Here is a 19,783-nt window from a genome sequence, read left to right as displayed (position 1 = left end):
GTCAAGCTAGCTTCTATTCTCCTGCTTTAGAGGACAGGTACTGAAAAGTTGTTCAGGTTTTAAATGGTCAGTGTTATTTTTTGAAGTATATATATTTGAATGGGGTACAAACTCAATGAGTAGCTGGGAAAGAGAGTTTTGGAAATTTGTTGCATTTTGGATTTGAAAATTTAAAGGCAGAACACTTCACTTTGATTAGCTGCACACAGAAGATATTTGATATTTGGTTAAAAAACATTCAGTATAAAGGTGGTTTATCTGAAACTTGTAAAGTCAGGATTGGTTGAGAATTTCCATTTAATTGACTTTTACCCACCAGCTTCTGTGCATTTGTTTTCAGGCACTATCAGAATGTTTGGTCTTAACACTACAGAGTCCCCACTCCTATTTAATTCCCCCCAAAAGTCTAGCAAAGGTAGCACATTTGTGGAAGGCAATTCTTTTTTTTTTTAATACAATGAAGCAGTAAGAACTAGGTGATAGGGATAAATTGGTAGGTGGTAAATTGAGGATTTTGAAATCATTTATTTTTAATTTTGCTTCCCCATTAGAATCAAAGTTCATGAGAACAGATCTCTGGGCTTATTTATTTACCACTGTATCCTCAAAGACTAGGATATATATCTATATCCTCAAAAGCTAGGCTGGTACAAAGTAGTAACTCAATAAACATTTGTTAAAAATATTTTTCAGTGTCTCATATTGTCAATCCGATACTTTTCAGAATCAGTAACATCACTTCTAGCTACCATTATTTATTGGATTGAATACACAATGTATATTTGCATAGGTATCTTTAGCATTGTTTGGTTAATGGCCAGAAAGCTGAACTAGTTTTCAGTGTATCTTAAATCTCCTGTAAGCACCTGATTTTTTGTTTTTGTTTTTGTTTTTCCCTGTTAGACCCTAGGTAAGTGTTACGCATTTTGAGCACTGTTTTCTACTTGTACCAAGATTACGGTCATAGTTTTCTGCTAGCTATACCATAAGCACCTTGATAGGAATAATTGGATGTTTAAAAGATAAAATTGGGGCTTCCCTGGTGGCGCAGTGGTTGAGAACCTGCCTGCCAATGCAGGGGACACGGGTTCGAGCCCTGGTCTGGGAAGATCCCACATGCCACAGAGCAACTGGGCCCGTGAGCCACAACTACTGAGCCTGCACGTCTGGAGCTTGTGCTCCGCAACAAGAGAGGCCGCGACAGTGAGAGGCCCGCGCACCGCGATGAAGAGTGGCCACCGCTCGCCGCAACTAGAGAAAGCCCTTGCACAGAAACTAAGACCCAACACAGCCAAAAAATAAGTAAATAAATAAATAAAATTAACCCACTTCTTAAAAAAAAAATGCTAAAAAGCACTTGCATCCTAATTGCTGATTATATTTCAGCTTTAAAAAAAAAAAAGATAAAATTGTTTAGTGTTTCTCAAGTATAAATAAAAGCCTATAGTTTTTATCATTAATTTTATCATGAAACTGAATCATCTTCATCAATACAAATTATTTTCATTACTATATTTTATAGCCCTTTAATGAGAAGCATTGTTATTAGATGATAAAAGCAACTTGGATCAGTGAGTGAAATGCTAAAATTATGGAACGGTTTAATTAAGGGGTACTTAATTTAGTGAGGGCAGAACACGTATTGTAGAATATTAAAGAATTTAACTGGAGGGGACCTGTGCGAGTTATTTTCTTACTAGAATGCTGTACATCCATTGTGTACAGTGACTTGTAAATGGAAAATGCATGTATGTAGAATGTAGTGCTGGATGAAAAATATTAAAATTCTAAACAACAACCTAGTGCTTTAATGAATTAGTCCATTGCTATGATATCACCTACAATTTACAAATTCTAGTGCTTAGAGATCAGATGACATTATGACATTATCTCTTCATTTATAGACCTCAGGTGTAAACCCACTCTGCTTCCAGCAGTAAGTTCTTTAGAATTTCACATCTGTGCGTTTGGTTATTTTAGCAAACACAGGATTTTTTATTGTGTTTACAAATATATGTTCACATTTTCATATTTAGAGCTATCTCACCATGTCTGGTTTGGGACCACAAGTTTCTTCTTTCCAGTTCACCCATTCCCCTTTTCTTACAGCGAATTTATTTATTGTTTTGTTCCTAATACAAATTCTGTAGGAACTGATCCAGGTTTATTCTGATCATGGTTTCTAGATGGCATCCTTCTTAATTTTGTTATAAAGCTCTTAAAAGGCTGACCAAACTTTGTGAGTGCACGTTTATAAATCTCTTATCTTTGAAATTCTGCTTCTTTCTGGTTACGCATGATATGCATTATAATCCAGTATTTCAGTTCCTGCCTTTCTCCTGACAGAAAACTGACCTGAGCGTTAGACAGTGAAGGCTCTTGTTTAGATTTCCCAAAGGTATTTCAAGGTTGTGTCTGGCAGCAGGCTAATCACACTTTCTGGAGGTTGATTGCCCAAGATAAGAACAGTTTTGTTGAAAACACTAGTTTCCTAACAAACTCATTCGTATTGACTTTCTGGGAATGAGGGCATACTAAAAGAAAACTTTGTGCAACTTTGATTTTATTGTCTCTTTTTGATCTTTACAGATACTTTTATTATAGAATATAGTATCTAATTATAAAATTAGTGAGTGTGGAATATTGTGGAAGATATAGATAGGATGAAAGAGAAAAAGTAAATTATTTTCAATCCCACCAGCATACCCATTTCACTAATGTCTTAAAGTATGTTCCCTTAGTCTTTTCCATAAAATTTTTTATTATATTCTATAGAAATTATATCTCCTTATCTTTGACGTTACTTTATAAAGAATTTATTTTCATATATTATCAAATATTCTTCAAAAGCAACATTTTGAATGGCTTTGTAGTACTCACATACAATTATTATTATTATTATTCTTTTTATTTTAAAAAGTTTTATTGTCATCAAAGATATGCATATACATAGTTCGAGGAGTCAAAGTTTTAAGACTTGAAACAAAAAACTAGCTGTCTTTTGTCCCAACCCTCTTCACCCACGATTCCCACAACCCAGGGTGGGAGTCTTTCCAGCTTCCAATTTTCTAGCTGAAGCCTTTGATTTTGTCTCCATGGTTCTAAATAGAAAGCTTATCCTACTTTGTCTTGATTTTTCAGATTTAAACATTATCCAATGAATTCCTACAGTGAAAGATGAGGATTTAGCTCTCGTAACAGCTGCACACTTACTGCCACCTCCAACACACATTTCACCTTTCTCTAGTCTTCCAGTATAGTTAGATCCTAGTTTTTGGCATTGTAAATGTTTTAATCTGAGTAATGACATCTTCAGTTGTTAAAAATTTTTAAGTATCATTTTTGCTTTTTGGCTGACTTTTATATCATTTTGGCTTTTAAGTCCCTCTCCCACACAGTGGGCTCTTTTTACTCATTTTTTTAAAATTAAGATATTATTTATACAGAGTGAAATCCATCCTTTTTAGAGTGCAGTTCTGTGAGTTTTGACAAATGTATACAATTGTATAATTGCCACAACAACCAGGATACAGAACAGTTTCATCATTTCAAAAAATTCCCCCATACTCATTCATAGTCAGCCCTTCCCCCACTCCCTGGCATCCAGTGAACAGTTTTCCAGTCCCATAGTTTTGCCGTTGCAAGATGGTCATATAAATGGAGACATCCAGGGACTTCCCTGGTGGTCCAGTGGTTAAGAATCCGCCTTCCAATGCAGGGGACGTGGGTTTGATCCTGGTCAGGGAACTAAGATTCCACATGCCATGGGGCAAGTACTGAGCCCGTGCGCTGCAACAAAGACCCAGCACAGCCAAAATTAAAATAAATAAATAAATAAACAAAAAAACCCAACCATCCAGTATGTAGTCTTTTATTTATTTATTTGGCTGTGCAGCAGGATTGTGTGATCTTAGTTCCCTGACCAGGGATCGAACCCGGGCCCCCTGCAGTGGAAGCACAGAGTTCTAACCACTGGCCCTCCAGGGAATTCCCCAGTATGTAGTCTTTTTATTTTTTTTTGAATTTTTTTTTATTAGTTGTTTTGTTTGTTTTTTTATACTGCAGGTTCTTATTAGGCATCAATTTTATACACATCACTTTATACATGTCAATCCCAATCGCCCAATTCAGCACACCACCATCCACACCCCACCGCGGCTTTCCCCCCTTGGTGTCCATACGTTTGTTCTCTACATGTGTGTCTCAACTTCTGCCCTGCAACCCGGTTCATCGGTACCATTTTTCTAGGTTCGACGTACATGCGTTAATATACGGTATTTGTTTTTCTCTTTCTGACTTACTTCACTCTGTATGACAGTCTCTACGTCCATCCACGTCTCAACAAATGACCCAATTTTGTTCCTTTTTATGGCTGAGTAATATTCCATTGTATATATGTACCACATCTTCTTTAAGCATTCGTCTGTCAATGGGCATTTAGGGTGCTTCCATGACCTGGCTATTGTAAATAGTGCTGCAGTGAACATTGGGGTGCATGTGTCTTTTTGAATTATGGTTTTCTCTGGGTATATGCCCAGTAGTGGGATTGCTGGATCGTATGGTAATTCTATTTTTAGTTTTTTAAGGAACCTCCATACTGTTCTCCATAGTGGCTGTATCAATTTACATTCCCACCAACAGTGCAAGAGGGCTCCCTTTTCTCCACACCCTCTCCAGCATTTGTTGTTTGTAGATTTTCTGATGATGCCCATTCTAACTGGTGTGAGGTGATACCTCATTGTAGTTTTGATTTGCATTTCTCTAATAATTAGTGATGTTGAGCATCTTTTCATGTGCTTCGTGGCCATCTGTATGTCTTCGTTGAAGAAATGTCTATTTAGGTCTTCACCCCATTTTTGGATTGGGTTGCTTGTTTTTTTAATATTGAGCTGCATGAGGTGTTTATATATTTTGGAGATTAATCCTTTGTCCGTTGATTCGTTTGCAAATATTTTCTCCCATTCTGAGGGTTGTCTTTTTGTCTTGTTTATGGTTTCCTTTGCTGTGCAAAAGCTTTGAAGTTTCATTAGGTCCCATTTGTTTATTTTTGTTTTTATTTCCATTACTCTAGGAGGTGGATCAAAAAAGATGTTGCTGTGATTTATGTCAAAGAGTGTTCTTCCTATGTTTTCCTCTAAGAGTTTTACAGTGTCCTGTCTTACATTTAGGTCTCTAATCCATTTTGAGTTTATTTTTGTGTATGATGTTAGGGAGTGTTCTAATTTCAGTCTTTTACATGCAGCTGTCCAGTTTTCCCAGCACCACTTATTGAAGAGACTGTCTTTTCTCCATTGTATATCCTTGCCTCCTTTGTCATAGATTAGTTGACTATAGGTGTGTGGGTTTATCTCTGGGCTTTCTATCTTGTTCCATTGATCTATGTTTCTGTTTTTGTGCCACTACCATATTGTCTTGATTACTGTAGCTTTGTAGTATAGTCTGAAGTCAGGGAGTCTGATTCCTCCAGCTCCTTTTTTTTCCCTCGAGACTGCTTTGGCTATTCGGGGTCTTTTGTGTCTCCATACAAATTTTAAGATTTTTTGTTCTAGTTCCGTAAAAAATGCCATTGGTAATTTGATAGGGGTTGCATTGAATCTGTAGATTGCTTTGGGTAGTATAGTCATTTTCACAATATTGATTCTTCCAATCCAAGAAGATGGCGTATCTCTCCGTCTGTTGGTATCATCTTTAGTTTCATTCATCAGTGTCTTACAGTTTTCTGCATACAGGTCTTTTGTCTCCCTAGGTAGGCTTATTCCTAGGTATTTTATTCTTTTTGTTGCAGTGGTAAATGGGAGTGTTTCCTTAATTTCTCTTTCAGATTTTTCATCATTAGTATATAGGAATGCAAGAGATTTCTGTGCATTAATTTTGTATCCTGCAACTTTACCAAATTCATTGATTAGCTCTAGTAGTTTTCTGGTGACATCTTTAGGATTCTCTATGTATAGTATCATGTCATCTGCAAACAGTGACAGTTTTACTTCTTCTTTTCCAATTTGTATTCCTTTTATTTCTTTTTCTTCTCTGATTGCCCTGGCTAGGACTTCCAAAACTATGTTGAATAATAGTGGTGAGAGTGGACATCCTTGTCTTGTTCCTGATCTTAGAGGAAATGTTTTCAGTTTTTCACCATTGAGAATGATGTTTGCTGTGAGTTTGTCATATATGGCCTTTATTATGTTGAGGTAGGTTCCCTCTGTGCCCACTTTCTGGAGAGTTTTTATCATAAATGGGTGTTGAATTTTGTCAAAAGCTTTTTCTGCATCTATTGAGATGATCATATGGTTTTTCTTCTTCGATTTGTTAATATGGTGTATCACCTTGATTGATTTGTGTATATTGAAGAATCCTTGCATCCCTAGGATAAATCCCACTTGATCATGGTATATGATCCTTTTAATGTGTTGTTAGGTTCTGTTTGCTAGTATTTTGTTGAGGATATTTGCATCTATATTCTTCAGTGATATTGGTCTGTAATTTTCTTTTTTTGTAGTATCTTAGTCTGGTTTTGGTATCAGGGTGATGGTGGCCTCATAGAATGAGTTTGGGAGTGTTCCTTCCTCTGAAATTTTTTGGAAGAGTTTGAGAAGGATGGGTGTTAGCTCCTCTCTAAATGTTTGATAGAATTCACCTGTGAAGCCATTTGGTCCTGGGCTTTTGTGTGTTGGAAGATTTTTTAATCACAGTTTCAATTTCATTACTTGTGACTGGTCTGTTCATATTTTCTATTTCTTCCTGGTTCAGTCTTGGAAGGTTATACCTTTCTAAGATTGTGTCCATTTCTTCCAGGTTGTCCACTTTATTGGCATAAAGTTGCTTGTAGTAGTCTATTAGGATGCTTTGTATTTCTGCGGTGTCTGTTGTAACTTCTCCTTTTTCATTTCTGATTCTATTGATTTGAGTCCTCTCCCTCTTTTTCTTGATGAGTCTGGCTAATGGTTTATCAATTTTGTTTATCTTCTCAAAGAACCAGCTTTTAGTTTTATTGATCTTTGCTATTGTTTTCTTTGTTTCTATTTCATTTATTTCTGCTCTGATCCTTATGATTTCTTTCCTTCTGCTAACTTTGGGTTTGTTTGTCCTTCTTTCTCGAGTTCCTTTAGGTGTAAGGTCAGATTGTTTATTTGAGGTGTTTCTTGTTTCTTGAGGTAAGCTTGTATAGCTATAAACTTGCCTCTTAGAACTGCTTTTGATGCATCCCATAGGTTTTGGAACGTCGTGTTTTCCTTGTCATTTGTCTCTAGGTATTTTTTGATTTCCTCTTTGATTTCTTCAGTGATCTCTTGGTTATTTAGTAACGTATTGTTTAGATTCCATGCGTTTGTGTTTTTTATGTTTTTTTTTCCCTGTAATCGATTTCTAATCTCATAGCGTTGTGGTCAGAAAAGATGCTTGATATGATTTCAATTTTCTTAACTTTACTGAGGCTTGATTTGTGACCCAAGATGTGATCTATCCTGGAGAAAGGTCTGTGCTCACTTGAGAAGAACGTGTAATCTGCTGTTTTTGGATGGAATGTCCTATAAATATCAATTAAGTCTATCTAGTCTATTGTGTCATTTAAAGCTTCTGTTTCCTTATTTATTTTCATTTTGGATGATCTGTCCATTGGTGTAAGTGAGGTGTTAAAGTCCCCCACTATTATTGTGTTACTGTCAATTTCCTCTTTTATAGCTGTTAGCAGTTGCCTTATGTATTGAGGTGCTCCTATGTTGGGTGCATATATATTTATATTTGTTATATCTTCTTCTTGGATTGATCCCTGGATCATTATGTAGTGTCCTTCCTTGTCTCTTGTAACATTCTTTATTTTAAAGTCTATTTTATCTGATATGAGTATAGCTACTCCAGCTTTCTTTTGATTTCCATTTGCACGGAATATCTTTTTCCATCCCCTCACTTTCAGTCTGTATGTGTCAATAGGTCTGAAGTGTGTCTCTTGTAGACAGCATATATGTGGTCTTGTTTTTGTATCCATTCAGCAAGCCTGTGTCTTTTGGTTGGCACATTTAATGCATTCGTGTTTAAGGTAATTATCAATATGTATATTCCTATGACCACTTTCTTAATTATTTTGGGTTTGTTTTTGTAGGTCCTTTTCTTCTCTTGTGTTTCCTGCCTGGAGAAGTTCCTTTAGCATTTGTTGTAAAGCTGGTTTGGTGGTGCTGAATTCTCTTAGCTGTTGCTTGTCTGTAAAGCTTTTGATTTCTCTATCGAATCTGAATGAGATCCTTGCCGGGTAGAGTAATCTTGGTTGGAGGTTCTTCCCTTTTATCACTTTAAGTATATCATGCCACTCCCTTCTGGCTTGTAGAGTTTCTGCTGAGAAATCAGCTGTTAACCTTATGGGAGTTCCCTTGTGTGTTATTTGTCATTTTTCCCTTGCTGCTTTCAGTAATTTTTCTTTGTCTTTACTTTTTGCCAACTTGATTACTATGTGTCTTGGCATGTTTCTCCTTGGGTTTATCCTGTGTGGGACTCTCTGCGCTTCCTGGTCTTGGGTGGCTATTTGCTTTCCCATGTTAGGGAAGTTTTCGAGTATAATCCCTTCAAATATTTTCTCGAGTCCTTTCTCTCTCTCTTCTCCTTCTGGGACCCCTATAATGCGAATGTTGTTGCGTTTAATGTTGTCCAGAGGTCTCTTAGGCTGTCTTCATTTCTTTTCATTCTTTTTTCTTTAGTCTGTTCCGCAGCAGTGAATTCCACTGTTCTGTCTTCCAGGTCACTTATCCGTTCTTCTGCCTCATTTATTCTGCTATTGATTCCTTCTAGTGTAGTTTTCATTTCAGTTATTGTATTGGTCATCTCTGTTTGTTTGTTCTTTCATTCTTCTAGGTCTTTGTTAAACATTTCTTGCATCTTCTCCATCTTTGCCTCCATTCTTTTTCCGAGGTCCTGGATCATCTTCACTATCATTATTCTGAATTCTTATTTCTGGAAAGTTGCCTATCTCCACATCATTTACTTGTTTTTCTGGGGTTTTATCTTGTTCCTCCATCTGGTACATAGCCCTCTGCCTTTTCATCTTGTCTATCTTTCTGTGAATGTGGTTTTTGTTCCACAGGCTGCAGGATTGTAGTTGATTTTGCTTCTGTTGTCTGCCCTCTGGTGGATATGGGTATCTAAGAGGCTTGTGAAGTTTCCTGATGGGAGGGACTGGTGGTGGGTAGAGCTGACTGTTTCTCTGGTGGGCAGAGCTCAGTAAAACTTTAATCCGCTTGACTGCTGATGGGTGGGGCTGGGTTCCCTCCCTGTTGGTTGTTTGGCCTGAGGCAACCCAACACTGGAGCCTACCTGGGCTGTTTGGTGTGGCTAATGGCAGACTCTGGGAGGGCTCACGCCAAGGAGTACTTCCCAGAACTTATGCTGTCAGTGTCCTTGTCCCCACGGTGAAACAGAGCCACCCCCCGCCTCTGCAGGAGACCCTCCAACACTAGCAGGTAGGTCTGGTTCAGTCTCCCCTGGGGTCACTACTCCTTCCTCTGGGTCTTGATGCCCACACTACTTTTTGTGTGCCCTCCAAGAGTGGAGTCTCTGTTTCCCCCAGTCCTGTCGAAGTCCTGCAGTCACGTCCCACTAGCCTTCAAAGTCTGATTCTCTAGGAATTCCTCCTCCCGTTGCTGGACCCTCAGGTTGGGAAGCCTGACGTGGGGCTCAGAACCTTCACTCCAGTGGGTGAACTTCTGTGGTATAAGTGTTCTCCAGTCTGTGAGTCACCCACCCAGCAGTTATGGGATTTGATTTTACTGTGATTGCGCCCCTCCTACCGTCTCATTGTGGCTTCTCCTTTGGCTTTGGATATAGGGTATCTTTTTTGGTGAGTTCCAGTGTCTTCCTGTTGGTTGTTGTCCAGCAGGTAGTTGTGATTCTGGTGCTCTCGCAAGAGCAAGTGAGAGCACGTCCTTCTACTCCGCCATCTTGGTTCAGGGCCCAGTATGTCCTCGTACAATTATATATTTGATCATTTCTAATTTTGGTTTTCTGTCAAGCAATTTGGAATGGTCTGAATTTTTTTCTTTTTTGTGTGATAAATATTTCTTTTCTAATTGTAAAGAGGGCTTAAATTTCACATTGTTTATATAAATCTTCTTTTAAATTTCTGATTATTTCCTTGTGGTGGATTCCTAGAAGGAAAATTACTGGGTCATTGAATAGGATTGTTTTTAGATATAGCCAAAATATTTTTCGTAACGTTGGAACCAACTGATACTCTTCCAGCAAAGTAGGAGTTTGGCCAAATTGTTGACACTTCTGCAGTATTGATTGTTATCCTTTTGTCATTCTTTGATAATTTGATAGGCAGTGGAGTATAATTAAACACTCCCGTCTTTATTTAATTTGCATTTCTTTGATTACTGCTGAAATTGCATTTTTATGTGTATTTACTCTTGTTTTACTTCACTTATTAGAAATAGAAATCACTACTACTATGGAGAGTGTAGGTGATGTTTGGTAATGGAACCACATGGATCACAGGGTCATCCTTTAGATAATGACTTTGAGATACTTGGTTTTCAAATGCACTAAGATAGCATTCTCTGAAAATATGAAGGTAAGGTACTGAGAAGTATGATGCACTGACTGGGTTCTAATTCTGACTTGAACTAGCTTTTGAACTTGCCATCAAACTGCTGTGGGCTTCAATTTCTTTGAAAAATATGCAATTTCCCTAAATGTTTTATTTGTTCCATTATAGCCCTCAATATTAAAATTCTGGTGACAATAGAAACACTCATCAGAATCAGTGTTATTGTTCATAAAATAACATTTTCTGGCAGTATTATGAGTTCTCAACATTTCCATCCTTAACTGGTTTCAAAGATTGGATTAGAAATAATTAATTTAAACTTTTGTGGCAATCAACCCATTATATAATAGGGTTTTTAGTGCAAGGATAACTTTCATATAATTTTAAGTTCTTATTTTGGGGGTTCACCCACTTCTTTGAATTTGTATATTTTAATGTCTTATAACAAAAAAAAAAAAGGAAATCACATCCCATCATTCTCACCTTCCTCAAATTCTTAGGTTTGAGGGGGAAACCCAGGGGTCAAGAGATTTATGAACATTCAGACTTCGGAGTAGGTTGATGTCACCTTTAGAAGCATGGTTGGTTACTCAGGTGAGACCACTGTTAATTGGTTTGCATTCAGAATTTTGTTCATTGGAGCAAGTCTACTTCTGATTGGCAGACTTTCAGAAGGGAGGGGTTGATGTTGGTTGGCTTGCAGCAGCATGATCAAGACCATGTAGGCAGGTAATTGCTAATTGATTAAATGAGATTGAAACTTGTGTTGGTGGCTACTTGTTACCATGGCTACAGAACAAGCAGTTTCCTCCTTCAATCCTCCTTCCTCCATTTCATTTTCAGTTTATTAATCTTTGTCCCCCCGGGACTTAGGACAGGATTTTGTATATAGGCATTTGCAAAGACTGTGGAGTAAATGATTTGAAATTGAATGAAGTTATTTTGGGGATGTCTTAGAATTTCTATTATGCATCCCCTTGTTTTCATTACACAGACTATTTTAGTTCTCTGACGCCTCCTATCTGGATTGGGTCCCAGCCTCCTACTTGCCTCTAGTTTTTTTCTCCTTCATTCCATTCTGCGCTTAATGGTTTTACTTTACAAAAATTTTAATGGTGTCACAGTCTTGATCGAAAGTAGTTAGTTACTCTCCAACCTATTGAACTAAGGCCAAATTGACTACTTTGCTATTGATGATCCCTTAGTGTTCCACATACAAGCTTCCCATTTTTTCCTATTAATCACTGTTCTCAACTCTGTGGCTAAGACACCCAAAGGCGCTCTTCCCAGAACATGTCTAATCTGTCCCTACCTCTTCTCTTTTACTCATGCTTTTCTACTGCCTAGAATACCTTTCTCCATTTCATTAGGTTTTCCCCTAATGAAACCCTATACAAATTTATTTCAGTTTTCTATTCATAAAGAATTTTCTGATCCTCCAGTAATGTATACTTTCTTCCTTTTTCTGAACATATTAAAGCACTGGCTGTGCCATTAGAGGAACACATTTTAAATTCTCTTTAGCAGTGCAATTATTTTGTTCTTCTTATTTATTTTATTATTCCAAACTGTAAGCAGAATCCATGGATTCTCTATCTTGTTAATCTCCTGGATAATCTATTAAAATATTTAAAATTTAATAGGTCTTTAGTAAATATATTTGGAAGGAATTCAACATATTTTAGAATATCTAAATTCCTTTTTGTAAAAACAAAAAGGAATACTGGATTCTACCTACTGGTACAGCTGAATCCTGTACAACTTCTGAGGTGGGATGGTAATAGATTGGGGCAAAAATGTCAATAGTTTGATCAAATAGTGATTGTAGTGATTGATATTTATGAATATTCACGTTCATCCAAAAGATGTTTTATGTAGATAAAATATGCTACAATTTTTGACATTTGCTTGGGGCAATAGGAATAATGCTAGATCTATTTTTACCTTTATTTATTTTGATCATGGTTTGCATTTGAGGCCAGACATACACATGCACATGTCTAATATAGCAGTAAATAGTCATGGAACTTTTTATTTACACAGACAACCTTTTAAAATTCAGTGCCTTTCTCACAGCATGGTTTTATTTAATGCACTAAAAAATAAACAGAATTCTAAATTTTGCTCATTACAGATAAAACTGACTAGTTACTAGTGAGAAGGAAGAAAACATTCTAGAGTTTCAAAAACATATTGTGAAGAAGTATAGTATCTGCCATACAATGAACACTTGAAAAACAATTATCAAATGAAAGGTAGATTTTAGAATTTCAAAGCTAAGTTAGTAAGATTTTTTTTTTTTAAGAAAGGCAGTACTTATACACAAGGTATTCTTTAGTTCTTTCCTAAAAAATATTTGCAAAAAATTATCTTCACCATCTGTTGGCTAATAATTAAATTTTAATAGGGAGCGGAGAATATGTATTATATATCAGTAACTTTGTACCTTTAAGCCTTATGCATTTAAATGTCCAATAAGTATCTTTTGAAAACAAGTAAGCAAAGCAATGAAGCAGAAGGTAATATAAGAGCGTGCTTCTGTGTCATTTTTTTCGACCCTTGTTACTCAAAGTATGGCCTTCAAGTCAGCAGCTTCATCATCACCTGGCAGCTTGCTGGAAATGCAGAGCCTCACGCTCCACCCCGACCTACTGAATCCGATTCTGATTTTAAAAAGATCCCCAGGTGATTCATATGCACATTAAAAGTTAAGAAGGACTGTATTATACCATGGATAGAAGCAGACCAAGGAACAATAGCTAACTTTTTGCTTCTCTGTAACTCTTTTTAAAAATACTTTAAAAATAGTTGTTCTGATTAATCATGTTCCTGTGACTTGCGAAGGAATGGAGTTAAGTGACCTGTTCAACCTCCTTTTATGCTTGTGAACTTGAAATTTGACTCTTGTCTTTTTAACTTACAAACAGAACACCTGACCAGAATATACATATTTAACTTAAAAACAGATCTTTTAATGCTAGCTGAGCTAGGATAAATTTATGGCAAGAAAAATGCCTGGCACATTGCTGCTAAGTTGTCTTGGCCTCCTGCCAGGATTTATGTTTAACACTTCTGGGATTAATGGTACTCTTCACATAAAGGATTGTTTTTGCATTTGGTTCCCTGGAATGAGCACAGTGGGTAAATTGTAATGCCAAGTAGCAAAAGAAGCTTTTGAAGGAGCTGCCACTTATTATATGTGTTATTACGAATTATTATTGACTTTAAATGCTGGGTTTCTTTCATTCCCTAGATGTGGCAAAGGACATAATGTCAGATCAACTTTATGTGAAGGACTTTTAAATTTATCTCTAACGTCTAAGAAGGAAAGTGACATCTGACTTTAACAGATGCGCCATAATGTAAAGAAATATTTTTAATATAGTTAAGGAATATTACAAATCATTATGCTTATGGTATATAGTTGTTTTATTTTATTTTGATTGTAGAAATACACGGTTCGTTTCAACACAGAGACATTATTTTGCTCTTTACATGCTTAATCACCAGCAAAAATTTGATTAGGAGGTGCAAGCTTTCTTTACTGGAAGCCAGGGCATTAAGCTCTTTGGTGTAATTGTTTAATTACCAGTGCACCATTTTAATTGACATGCTATTCTAACTTTCCATGGAAAGGAAGATGCAATCTTTTATTTTTGTTTCTTATCTAATGAAAACCACTCTCTTAGATGGGCTAGTTTGGCAATTTGACTTAGGAAGAAGTATTGCGGAATGAAGTTTTTATGTGAACAAGGAAAAGAAATTAACTTTAGTGCTCATCTCATTGGTCTGCCAAATTGGAAGGACATTTTAGGCCTGATTATCATGTTCTAATTAGTCTCTGGAGGACATTCATGGACAATCGAGTGCTCATTAATCTGTCTTCTTCCTGTAACATTGATTTGTTCATTCCCCTTTTAGACACTCAAATATAGAAACCAAAAATTGATGTGTGGTGTTAATGTGCTTACAGATGTTGCCACCACTTATCCAGATAAGAAGTCCATCTTAATGTACGTCACATCACTCTTCCAAGTTTTGCCTCAACAAGTGAGCATCGAAGCCATCCAGGAGGTGGAGATGTTGCCAAGGCCATCAAAAGTTACTAGAGAAGAACATTTTCAATTACATCATCAAATGCACTATTCTCAACAGGTAAAAGATCGAAAGAATAGCTAATATCAGTGATATTTTCTGTTTTATATGGATTTTTAGATATCATACACACATATCTATATTGTCTATGGATGGATACACATATATGTATATATATATAGCATAGTATATATATATGTGTATATATTCACACACACACGTACAAAAATATATGTATATATAGCTTTGTGTGTGTGTGTGTGTGTCTGTGTGTCTTTGTGTGTGAGTATTTGGAGAGAGAGAGAGGGAGAGAGAGGGAGAGGACTCTGTAAACCTAAATTTCATCTGATATCATGGGCAATAATGTTGTTTTCAAGGCACATTGTTAAAATACTCTGCTATTGATATGCACCATGTTATAGGAATATGGGACACAGAATACATTGCATTTCCATTGTGTAAAGTGAAATAAAATAAAAGATAGACTCATATACACATTAAACTTTCCATCAACTAGAGCAAAAAGCGAAGAACTAGACCAAGAGCAGAGGCAAGTACTCTGTTTAATAATGTTTTCTTATTTTTAGTGGCAACTTGCTGATGTAGTAACAAATTTTGCATACTCAGGATGTAATATTTTTGATAAGATAAAATTAGTTTAAAATAGTTTAAATAAAAATTAAATAGAGAATACATATGATAAAGACTTTTATGATATTATTGTACAGAATCCAGTGGGATTCTTCTGTTCTTCTTCCCAACGGTGTATATTTAGGGTGTTTTTTTTCTTAACTTTCTTTGATACAAACAATGATGAAAAAGCCTTTAGCAAAATTTCTGCTGAAGGCGTGGAAAGCTCTCAGGCCTAATTTTCTCACTCTACTGAGCTAATTCTATATTTAGCTTATGAAAGCTTCAGTCCTTTCCAAGGTATTGACGTGATGAATTCTGGTTTTGTTTACTTTGGGTTCAGAGAAAATTGCTTTGGGTTGCTTGTTTTTGCCAGTTTGAAGAGCAGCATCCCATATTAGTGCTGGAGGGGTGTCAGGATGGAATCTTTATGGTTAAATCCCATCCTCCTCTCTTCCCTGACTACCTGTTCTCCAACATGACATTGAGTACCACAATTCTTGGAGTGTACCAGTTTCTAATATCACTTATATATATTTAGGATTAAATTTTTCATCTCACTGTTTCCATTTTAACATTCGTTTTTTCTAGTGTGTTGGAAAGCAGTCCTTCCAGGGTTACTTATCATGTCTCCTCCTCCTCTCTGTCCCCCTCCCCCGAACCCTTCTGCAGATCACAGTCAGTCTAGCACAGGGCTATGAACGAACTCCTTCCTCTCCTAAGCCTCGGTTCAAGAGCTATGCCTACACACAGGCTGCTTATGTCACCACCTCTGACCCCACACGGAGCCCATTTCCTTCACAGGTCTGTCAACATTTACTCTCTGTTCTCCAAACCAAAGAACTTCTTCACCCAAGATAACCTAACATGGTTTTTATTTGTTTGAATTTTGCAGTGCCTTTTTTTTCTCCGCCATCAGGAGCCGTTTCATTGTTCTCAGTTGTATTAGATACTTCACATGATGCTGTTTTGTTATTGAGACCTCTCTAGGTTTAACGTATGTTGATTCTTCATGAATGGGGATTCTTATAATAGTGATTTGTACTTTCATTATATAATTACCTGCAAGCTTAGTTTTTATAAAGGCTACCAGCCAAAACACAAAGCTTATTAAAGAGAGGTCATTTAAAAGAATGGGAAAATGGATGAAATTTACTAGTCACATTACTTGGGGAGATTTTTCTAGATATCTGATACCTAAAGGAAATATATACTCTCTATATTGCCCTTATTATATTTTCACTGTATAAGTATGTATTTATATTTTATTTAAGAAAAATATAACTGTAAGCTTCTTCATATGATAGATTATAATTTTGCCAATTTAAACTTGATAGCAGGCTCTGTAGTATTTATACAAGAAAGCCACACTCAAACCAGGTCAGAGTCTATGCACCATTCAATATTTTCCACATAATGAATCTTCTCAGTAGCGTTTTCCATCATTATTGCAGTGTTGTAGAAAACCTAAAAATACAAGAAATCATAGCCTTGTATATGTTAGAGCATGGGAATGACATGTGCTAGAATTGCTGGATTTGCTAAAATTTCCTTTTAAAAGAAAATCTCATTTCTTTTGCTTAGAAGAGCAATTTGAAGAGTTCTTGCAGAAGTGACTTTTCTCAATGCTACACAATGAATGGGAATTTAGAAATTATCGTCTTGATCCCATTGGAGAAAAGTATACATTTTTGGAGACTCATCGATTTTTTTTTAAGATAGTGGTTATATTTAATTAGTGATTTATTTGGCACAGTTAATTGATGCGTGAAAAATTTTAACACTGAAAGCTTCCCCCAGGGGAACATATTTCAGGGCATAGTTATGCCCTTTATCCTTGGCTAGTTTTCTTGCAAAGTTGAACAAAGGAGATGAGTGAGAATGATTATGTGACTCAGCCTCATCTTCAGTTAAATTCCCATCCACATTTTCACAAAGTTGTATAGTCTTGAACAAAAAACCTAATCAGTTTCTTCATTATCAGTAAATAAAAAGAATTCTTCCACACATTACTGAGTGTTAACTATATGCTATGTGTATACATTATATGAACTAATAAAATCCTTATAATGACTCTTAGAGGTGGGAGGTACTATTTTTATCTCCATTTTAAGTTTAAGTGTACCCACCCTTTCCTTTCTCCTTCTCCCTCTCCCTCTCCCTCCCCCTCCCACCCTCCTGACTCTCCCTGATTCTTTAGGCTTTTTTTTTTTTTAAATCACCATCCTCCAGTTGAAACTTCCAAGACTTAATAGGTGTTGTACCTCCTAAAATAAAGAAGTCTCAGCCAAGACAAAGAGAGGAGTATTTTCCCCTCTTATTTTCACTTTATTGAGCTGCCTTTTCCAGAAGGTTTTCTCCAGTGCCTATTCTGGCAGCACATTTTTACCTCATTACCATCTCATTAAGGCATTGTTCAGGTATGACTCCTTAATGAAGTAATTATAAATGGACTTAATTTTGCTAGACTGTATTTGTTCACTCTCCCTTTGTCTAAATATTACAAAATATGTAATATATCATAAAATATTGAGCAGTTCACATATCTGTTTTAACTTAAGCCATTGAAATAAACCTGTTGTTATCCTTTAGAAAAGAAGAAACATGAATCACAATTGGTGAGGAATGATATATCCTGCCTGTTTCTAAAGGAAGCACATCAGAAGATGGTGTTACACATAGTTAGGTTTGACAAATTTGTGTCTTAACTATTTACTGAGAAAATTTTTTCTAAAGAGTTTCTCAGAGGGGCTGAGCCTGTACTGCCCCCTACAGGTTTTATCTGATCCACTTCTAATGATCGGCCAGATTGGGTTCCATTAGAGGGTTTCATTCAAGTGTTTACTTGGTGGTCTATTAGTAAGGGTGCAGTTTTCCATAACAGAAGAGAGAGCCATGTGGGTGACTGTTCCCTATGGGAAATATAAAATGCCTAAATTATTGTAAAAGTTCCCAGTATCTTAGAAACATTAAGTATCCCCATCTGTCCCAACTTAGAAAATCTGATTTATAGTCATTGCAGTTTGTGAACGTGTTGAGGTGAAGTAATCTGACCTATCTCAGGATCTCTGCCTATAAATCAGTTTTTCTCATAATTTACCAAGAAGCAATACTCTCTGGTGTGAACCCTAACTTTTCCTTCATTGTATCACTTAACTACCACCCATTCTTCAGTGGAGGACATCCTTTTTATAGTTACACTGAATTCCTATTTTTATGACTTGGATCATGCCTCTCATTCTACTCCTAATCTGATATCAAACATCCCCAATATCTTTTTCACTTTCCATTTCTCTCTTTCTCCTGGCACCTCATCCTAGCCAAAACTCCTGTAGGCACACCTCCTCTGTCCAAACACACCACTCCGTTTTATCTTGTTAATGTACTATTATGTGACATTTTCTTTCACTGACCATTTTTTGTAGTCTGTGCTTTATACGTTTATTTATTCAGCAAATAATTATACTTGGTCACCAAATCCAATGTCTTTTATCACCTCTCAGGCTTTGTACCGTCACTGAAGTACTTTTCCTATAGCCTCTAGACTTACCAGCTTCTTCTCCACCTCTAACTGTCCTGTGTCTCTTTCATTATCTGGCTCTTCCTCCTCTTCCAACTCTCTTAGCATAGGAGTCTCATGTGAGATCCTTTGACCTTCTTTTTTGTATACGCTCTCTGTTGTCAATATGATTTAATCTCTTGACTTGAAGCTGTATGCCCATGATCATTGTATTTATGTTTTCACCACTTCCAATCTCTCTTGAGTTACAGCCTCATTTTCAACTCTTTGGTATGTATCTATACCTTGACGTCCACTGATTTCTCAAACCTCCTATGTCCTGAAGTGAACCTTGTTTCATTGCTCACAAACCTGTTTGTTGTCCTTTTTGTTATGTAAATGGGGACGTTATTCAACAGTTTTTGAGACTTAAATATGTGACATACTCTTTTGCCTCTGTAGTGATCTGCTATTCAATAATGAGATAAGCATTGTCAATTCTTTCTTCACAGCATTTCTCCATTAAGTTATGTTCCCTCAGTATTCATAAATGCCCTCTGATTCAGGCTCTCACTACATGTCTTCTAGATTACAGAAATAGCTTTGCAATCAATATCATTCTTTTTAGCTTAGTCCTCTCTAAATCATATTAGATTTTCTTATTAACAGCTTTAGTAACATAATTCACAAAACTTTCTTCACTTCCTTTTGCCTTTATAATAACTCCACTCTCCCAAATTTCATCAGTAAGCTCCATGATCTATTAACAATTTATATTTTCATGCTTATTTCACACTAATCTATTTTATGTTTTCTTTACTCCAACCAAATTAAGTCACTTTCTCTCCTGCACAAGTGCCAAGCAATTTCTTTTCTTAGCTTTTATGGTTCTCTCAGCCTAGAATGACTTATATCTCCTTTTCAAATTGGCCAATTTAATCTAAATTTCAAGGCCTAACCAATAAGTGACAGAGCCTGAATTTAAGTTCAGATTTATCTGACTCCAAGCCCATGTTAATTATACTAAC

At 36.3% G+C, this 19,783-nt stretch overlaps 1 protein-coding gene across 5 annotated transcripts in view; it reads left to right on the top strand.

Annotated features, from left to right (window-relative positions):
- Nucleotides 1-19,783, top strand: part of DMD (dystrophin) — a 2,259,822-nt gene that overhangs the window by 877,041 nt on the left and 1,362,998 nt on the right. For 4 of the 5 annotated variants that reach the window (XM_082446317.1, XM_082446320.1, XM_082446318.1 and 1 more), the window contains exons 8-9: nucleotides 14,505-14,686; nucleotides 15,929-16,060. In XM_082446317.1, coding sequence (XP_082302443.1) covers nucleotides 14,505-14,686; nucleotides 15,929-16,060 — 314 coding nt within the window. The remainder of the gene's footprint in view (nucleotides 1-14,504; nucleotides 14,687-15,928; nucleotides 16,061-19,783) is intronic. The other variant, XM_082446321.1, reaches the window with a different exon arrangement.

The sequence above is a fragment of the Balaenoptera physalus genome, assembly GCF_965194825.1.
Source record: "Balaenoptera physalus genome assembly, chromosome: X".
In the NCBI taxonomy this organism is placed as follows: Eukaryota; Metazoa; Chordata; class Mammalia; order Artiodactyla; family Balaenopteridae; genus Balaenoptera; species Balaenoptera physalus.
The sequence above is the reverse complement of the archived record's forward strand: the minus strand, read 5'-3'. Positions and strand labels throughout refer to the sequence as shown.